The sequence below is a fragment of the Coturnix japonica genome, chromosome 9 (genome assembly GCF_054131305.1).
Source record: "Coturnix japonica strain WE chromosome 9, WE-NBRP24, whole genome shotgun sequence".
In the NCBI taxonomy this organism is placed as follows: Eukaryota; Metazoa; Chordata; class Aves; order Galliformes; family Phasianidae; genus Coturnix; species Coturnix japonica.
In genome coordinates, this window is record NC_140671.1 from 17,364,218 (window position 1) to 17,371,931 (window position 7,714).

Consider the following 7,714-nt stretch of genomic DNA (forward strand, 5'->3'; position numbering starts at 1 on the left):
TTGTTTCAATAATAAATCGTTTCAGTTGTCACTTCAGTTTGGTCATTCACTCCTTTCCTTGAGGGCGAGATCTCAGATGCGATTTTAATTTTGCCAGTGAAAACGTGCAAGGCTTTGGCTTGGTTGAACGAGGTGTACTCCCGCAGGGAACTCATCCCGATACTTCCATCACCCTCCCCTCATCCTGCCCCGCTCGGCCCTGGCTCCGCCCGGCTCCCCGGGCCGCGGCTGTGCGGAGGGCGGTGTGAGCGTGGAGCGCGTCCCGTGCCGAGCCGACAGCCGCCCCATGGCCATGCCGCCATGCTGCCCAACACTGGGTAAGGCAACCTGGGCTTTCCCCCTTCCTTCGGCGAGGCCGCGAGCTCCGAGCCACAGGAGCTGCCGGGGCAGAGCTGGGGCCGGGGCCGGGGCCGGGCGGAGGGACAGACGCGTGCTCCGCAGCCCCTTGAGAGCGATGGGACGCGGGGTGGAGGCCACGGCCGGGCACGGTGGCCCCGGAGCGGCTGGGTCGGACCCGGAGTCCCGCTCGGTGCTGTTTGCTCACGGGCCGAGCTGTGTGCACATCCGGAGGGCAAAGTGCGGCTGTGGGTGTGCTGTGGAATCTGAATTGAGTGACTGCTGCGGCGTTATTTCTGCACTGCTAATGAACGGGGACATACGTTGACCTTATTCGTTCCCGTGTGTTGCAAGCAGTAGTCATGAGATCCTGTACGAGTGCAGAAAGCGCCCACGGTGCAGCCTGTGGGCTGCCCTGGTTGCGGCCGTGCCTGCTGCAAAAGGAGCCCACCTGCATGATTCTAACTCCCTGAACCTGTCCAGTTAACATTTCTCTTACCCCTTAGGCTGTTCAACCATCCAGACTATTATGTATTTACTTGGATACAAAAGTATTTTGAGAGATGGTAATGAAAGCCTTGCTAATGTGAATGGTGTCAGCTGTTATCACTTTGGCCTCAAATCCTTTCATTCTATCACAGAAGTCAATCAGGTTCACCAGGCTTGATTTTACCTACTGAGATTGATGATGCATTGGAACATGCTGCCCAGGGAAGTGCTGAAGTCACCATCCCTGGTGATGTTCAGGAAGGGTTTAGATGTGGCACTGAAGGACATGGTTTAGTGGCCATAGTGGGGATGGGTTGAAGGTTGGACTATATTGTCTTTTCCAACCTTGCAAGTTCTAAGATTACCTCTCATCTATGGCTAGTTTCTCATGTCCTGGTAAACCATGTTCCTAAGCAAGGCACTACCAGTGTCTGCTCTCACTGAATCACCCATGCCACTCAGCAACGCCTTTCCCTTGTTCATGCTCTTCCTACCCACATTATAGCAGATAAACAAGTTGCCACTGGCTTCCCTTGCAAGTCTCAGCTGCAGGTGAACTTTGGTTCTCCTCACACTGTGCTGATATGCTCATGCAATATTCCCAGTTCCTTTTTATCTCACTGGTGCTTCCACTCTGTGTGACACCTTTGTACACAGGGGCTCAGTCACAAGTCGTTTGCACAGCTGTGTCAGCCTGCTGGTTGGTTGGACAGACTTGTGGGGATTTATTGGGTTAAATGCAGTTACTTGCAAACTGAATTTTACTGTGAAAGCCTTAAGGAAAATCATGGTCATTTTTGAAAATCTGATTTTTGGCTCTTGTCTTTGGCACCCTGCATTGGGATTGTGATCCTGGACTTTGCCTTTACAGCGTGTTGAGCTACTCGTCCTCTGTGTTCAGAGGGCCAAAAGAATTAAATTACAGAGAGCTGCACTGAGTATCAAAACGTTAGAATTGGTTGGTTTTGTTGTTTTTAGAAGTCACTCCTTTTCTGCTTTTGGAGAATGCAGCAGTTCTGTTGTGGGCAGCCTTGGATTATTGTACAAAAAGTCTTCAGTGGTGGTGAAAGGCTTATATTTCCAAGAAGGTTCTGCAGGTAAGAGTTAAGAGTTTTTCATAGGATTTCTTAATACTACACCATGTTTTCTATTCCCAATAGAGATAGGAAGGCAAAATCTTTTTTTCTCTATGCTTCCACATTTGATTTGATAGCGATAAAGCTCATTGCTGTCTTTTTAAATAGAAATTATCTTTGAGGAGTGAAGGAGGCCCCAATTGCGTCTTTGGGCTAGAACATATGTTGCTCATCTTAAACCTGTGCATTATCTTTTAAACTTCAACACTTGGAACATGGTTAAACTCCTCTTGCAAGTCCATGTTCCTTCTCTGCAACATCCCATTCTCAGAGTATACAAAAAGGATTTACAACATGCTTTTTTCCTTTTTTTTTTCGCTCCCCAATTCAATACTCATGTAAAAGGGTCAGTTTGTATCTGAAGGGGGTGGTAGGAGCTGGGAGAGTTTCTGTACTCTAGGAAGATGATGCTTTGACCCCAGAAAGTTGATTTTTCCGTGACTTACATCCTTCAAAAGTAAAATTCTATGTGTAGACTAAATATGTATCCTACTAAATATGGGATTTTTGTGTGCTTTTTGTAGCCTACACAATTTGTAAATATGGCATGTCCATGTGTGTCTTGGGAATGGCAGAAGAATTTAAAGGAGAAGTTGCTGTCAATGCTTTATGGCCTAAAACAGGTGATTATTTTGAATTGTTGTGTTTTGTCCTATACAGGTGGTCTTATTTAGGACTGATTCAGAACACCGAGCACTTCTGTGTATTTTTTTGTGATCAAAGATGTTGTGTGGGTATTGGCTTTCTTTCCTAGTTCTCACTGTTGCCTTCCTGTTTTCACTTAAACTTGCCTTCAGCCTGAGCACATTCTGCTTTTTCTCCTGTCTTGTCACTGCTCCTTTCAACATGACTCAAACTTTGGTTTGCACACCATCCCTGAGTAGTATTGGACATTTATGTCAATATTTAGAATCCCCAGCTAGTTAGATTGCCAGGAAATAGATGAAGCTGACAAGATATGTACCTCTGTAGATGTAAAAAAAAAAAAAAGTTTTGGCTGAGTGGGAAATCAATTGCTTTTTCACACAACCATCCAACACTTCTTGCAAGTCACAGCACACTGAAGGGCCGCATAGCAGAAAAATAACTTGGTGTGCCCATCTTATACTAGCTCCAGTTTATTGTCCATGGGTCAGTGAGGACCAGGGCTGCTGTTGAAGGTTTGGTAGCTGCTGAACAAAGAGACCAGTGTCTTGAAAGCATTAGAAGCAGCAAGTGAGCTTTCAAAATTTGTATGTATCGGTGTTTCCTTGATGAAAACTGTTCATGTTCTGAAGTATAAAAGTTTGTAATGTTCAGTCTAGGAAGAAAAATGTTGTTTTGAAAGGTTTATCTGCCAAAACAAAAGTTAACTACTTTAGAGAGTGAGAGAGGTGACTTCTGTAGAATCTACATTACAATTACAAAGTTTTTAATTTAAAGAACATCATATATATGTGATCAGCTTCAATGCTGGAGATTAACACTGTGCTAGTATGGTTCTATTGGTTCATCCAGCTCCTTGAAACAAGAAAATATGCTGATAGTGAGATGTTACGAGCTCTCGATTTAACTAAATGTGAAAGAGGTAGCCTGCCAAATGTAAGAGTGTGAATGAGTAGTAGAGGTACTGCAGGGTCAAAGTGGAAGATGCGGTATGTATGAATTAATGGAAAACCAGCAGCACTTTGTATGAAATAGATGGAAGGATGTGCAGATTGCAGGACAGTAGATGGTTTTTCATATCAGTCTTTGCCCATAGTTTTGCTATATTTAGAACAATAATAATTGGCTGTAATGTGAAAGTAGAGGAGCATAAGCCAGGAAAAGTTTGAGTTTGTGCTATTGGGTTTCTCATCTTTAACTTAGAGTCACTTTGTTATCTCACAAGTTATTGTGGGGCTAAAATTGAGATTTTCAGTATGGTAATGGCTGCAGAAAATGTTAATTGCTGATGCACATTCACTTTGAGAAAGATAGTTGTCCTGTTAGTTTTTCATGTCCTGAATAAAGCCAGAGGAAGTCTTTGTGTGGAAAGTATTGATAGAAGCATTGAATAATATGAATATTACAAGGAGTTCTTCCCTTTATTCCTCTTTTGGTTCCTTTAATACTTTTCAAGTAAGGGAATCTTTACACTTTGAGGATTGTTTGCTGGTTGACCATTCTTCGCTGGTTGATGGTATTTCACAGTTTAGTCTTCTCATGATTTACTTTCATGTGAGAGGAGAATAAAGTTTATGCATTTGCCAAAGAGATGAGTATGTGATGTCATTAGTGTTAAACTTGTAATTTCCTGTCCTCTGAATTTTCCAGCCATACATACAGCTGCTATGGATATGCTGGGAGGATCCGGAATAGAGAAGCAGTGCAGAAAAACTGACATAATTGCAGATGCTGCATATTGCATTTTAACAAAGCCGAAAACTTTCACTGGAAACTTCATTATTGATGAAGTTCTACTGAGAGAAGAAGGCGTTAAGGATTTTGATGTCTATGCAATTGCACCAGGTAAAAGAGATCTTTAAAATGAGAAGTTTGCAAAGGAAGGAAGGCCATATGGGGAATATGGATATATTCCTTTGACTCAGTCAAAAGATGCTTTGCCTCACGTTTGAGAATGTGGATTCTGGGAAAGCACATAATAGTCCACTGAGGCTCTAATAATCAATGCCTATATAAATATATATATATATATATATTTTAAACCCATTAGCGAAAAGAAAATAGACCTGCACCACAAGCGCATGTATTACTATTTACCAAATAGTGAGATAGTGTTTCTTCATCTTCAGATGTTTCTGACTGAATTTGTAAGAGGCTTCTGGGTCTGATTTTAAATGTACCAGAACCTAAACATGTCACCTCGTCTTCTTTCAACCTGTAGTTCATTTACTGGTAAATTGAGGTGCTGTTGCCTTCAGAATGGATTCCTGTTTGTGCTGTTCACCCTTACTTGGGCTTACTGTTATTGTTCAACTCCCCTTTAGGTCACCCCCTGATGCCTGACTTCTTCTTGGATGCTGAAACTGACATGACAGCCACATAATCAGAAGGCCGTGGAAGGGCAACCTCTGCATGTACATGTCGATTATTTGTGATGATAATGAATGCCTCCTCTATTTCAAGTTACTTTTGGACTACATTCAAGCTATGTGGCAAAATCTCTTGTATTTGGGCTGTTTGATTTATGGAAGTGACTTTAGAGTCTGCAACTTTCACAGTTCATAATCAGCACCTTGTTTTGAACAACCTTTTTGCTTTTTACCACCAGAGTTAAGCGGTATGAAGATTATGAGTAAATATTGCTGTAAAAAAATCACAAGCAATCAGCATATTTTGCAGGAGTGTTACATCTTTCTTGCAGTGTGAGAACTTGAGAAGCTTCTATTCCTACATGAAGTTCTCACAGTCGTACATGATGTGAATGTCTACAAGATGAAATAGAGAAGTTGTTTTTTTACAAAAGCATCAGGTTCACTTTTTCAGAATAGTGATGTTTCTATTGGAGGGCAAATAGGAATACTGAATATGTTTTATAGGAGTGCCAAAACAAATATAGGAAAGAAAGAGGCTAAGTTTGAAAAGAGCCCAGTTCCCTTGAAAATACTATTTGTGAGTGCGCACTTAGACTTTTCTGCCAGGAACTGATACTGCCAACTGCCCAGATCTCCAACACAGTAGCAATTCACTGAGTAGAATAATTATTTCCTGATACACTGACCTTCTGCATGGCTTTTAGGGGCTGCTAAGCATTACATGCCTTATAAATTGCAAATGCTCTTTCTTAATGTTAAATGAGCACATTCACTGCAGTGTAGAAAGTTGCTGATTAAAGTAGTGAATTGATTCACACCTGAGAAGCTTTTGCAGAAGAACTGCTGAAAACATATATATTCTTAGAAAGATAAGTGAGATAGAGCGTTCCAGCATTTTACAGAGAATCCATCTGTTTCTTTTAGGTGCTTCACAGGCATCAGGTGGAGCCAAGCTTAATAAAGAATCAGCTTCAGCGGGGCCTGTTGCAGAAACATTCAGAGTTATTCAGGGAGAACTCAATAAAGAAATAGTGAAATCCACGCAGGGCGTCTTTCAGTTTGAATTGTCAGGTAAGACCATCACTTGTAAAATTCTCAAATGCTCACTTTTCTAGCAAGAGTCAGTCTGTATTTTCACATGTAAATACTTGTCTTTTATAACTGGTCTAGGAACAGGGACATCTTTGGGTGTGCTCTATAAGATGCTGCCTTTCAGAGCCAACTTCAGCACATGTGGGATTTACCCTGCTGCTGTTGTCACAGGGAGATGCTTTCTGCATCAGCAGCATGTGCTGCTCTTTTGGGGACTGTGGTGTGTTTTCCTGGTGTTTCATTTCTGCTGTGTCACCCTGCTGGCCGTGCTGCACAGGGTCAGCATGGTAGTTCTGTTCCAAACCCCTGCTGCCTCCAGCTCCACCAGCAGCCACTGCCTTGTCCCCTGACACTGTGGCACTGTGGGGCATCTGCTGGGGCTGACCTTGTCTGCACAGAGAGCGCGGGGCAGCTTCTGGCACAGCACCTCCAGCACGTCTAGCACGAAGATGGGAGAGAAAAGCAGGCGGGGGTAGCAAAGGGCAGGGCACATCAGTCCTTGTGGTGCTGCCACAGGTTCTCCCTGTTCCACTCAGGTGATGAAGGAGGCACTTGGTACCTTGACCTGAAAACCAGCAGTGGGAGTGCTGGGTTTGGGAAGCCTCCTGCAGCAGCTGATGTTGTGATGAGCATGTCGAGTGGCGACTTTGTGAAGATGTTCACTGGTGAGTAACAAACGGGTTTGGCAGAACTGAGGCAGCTACTGGTGGCAGGAAACATCTTGCTGATGGATGAGCTGACAGGCTCACCTCTCTTTGTGGTCTTGGAATTGGATGAGCTGTAGCTGGAAGTGCATGGCCTTTAAATTCCCTTCCAACATAAGTCACTCTGTGAGTCCATGATTTTATAATAAAAATATCTACTGCTTTGTTCAGTAGCTATTGAACTTTTCAGAGCGTAGCTTCAGAAAGCATCCAGTCAATCTGTTGAACCTCTTTTCTGATGCTTTTACAGTAGAACTTGGTAGCAAAGTAACTACTATATGATATCGCAATCTCCAGTTCCTTTCCTTTTCCTGACGATTCTGTGTCTTCTTTTTAGGTAAACTAAAGCCAACCATGGCCTTCATGTCAGGAAAATTAAGGATTAAAGGTAACATGGCACTAGCATTGAAGCTAGAGAAGATGCTGACACAGTTTAATGCTAAACTGTGAGGGAGAAGCTGTACCAGCAGAACATCCAGCCTTTCTTTTATAATAGCAATGCTACATTTTAAAACGATAATCTACTTTTTTCTCTTTTTTTTGTGTGTATAACAACTGTGGATAAAATGCTGATCTGTTAGAGAAGATCTAATTTAGTTTTATTAAGACTGAAAGGTGTTTGTGATTAAACAATTCCTTCTTGAGAATACTTCTATTATGTAACTGGTGTTTTCCTTTCTTACACTCCTTTGGAGCAATGCAACACACCTGAAGTGGGTTTTCTTTTACATATTTGCTTGCATGCGTGCATGTCCCATAAGAAGTCTGGGAGGAGCAAATATCACCTTGCAGATCTTCACACAAACACACCCCCAGCCCAGACTGCCACAAACAAGGTAATCCCTCCCACAGCACCTGCGTGCAGCACCAGAAGGTTTAAACTACAACATGTTTACAGGCACATCACCTTCCCTCTTTAGCATGGAAAGAATGGAAACTC

General features: G+C 42.8%; 1 protein-coding gene and 1 long non-coding RNA gene across 2 annotated transcripts; both read left to right on the forward strand.

Moving 5' to 3' along the window:
- The first annotated feature begins 232 nt into the window (after nt 1-232).
- Nucleotides 233-2,946, forward strand: LOC146759706 (uncharacterized). Its single transcript, XR_014932015.1, has 3 exons — nt 233-317; nt 1,804-1,922; nt 2,486-2,946. It is a non-coding gene; the product is annotated as an uncharacterized LOC146759706 (long non-coding RNA).
- Nucleotides 2,947-3,491: 545 nt separating this feature from the next.
- Nucleotides 3,492-7,423, forward strand: LOC146759707 (hydroxysteroid dehydrogenase-like protein 2). Its single transcript, XM_085509851.1, has 4 exons — nt 3,492-3,528; nt 5,903-6,049; nt 6,607-6,735; nt 7,112-7,423. The coding sequence occupies exons 1-4, from the start codon at nt 3,492-3,494 to the stop codon at nt 7,222-7,224; spliced, it is 426 nt and encodes a 141-aa protein (XP_085365977.1). The 3' UTR covers nt 7,225-7,423.
- Nucleotides 7,424-7,714: the final 291 nt, after the last annotated feature.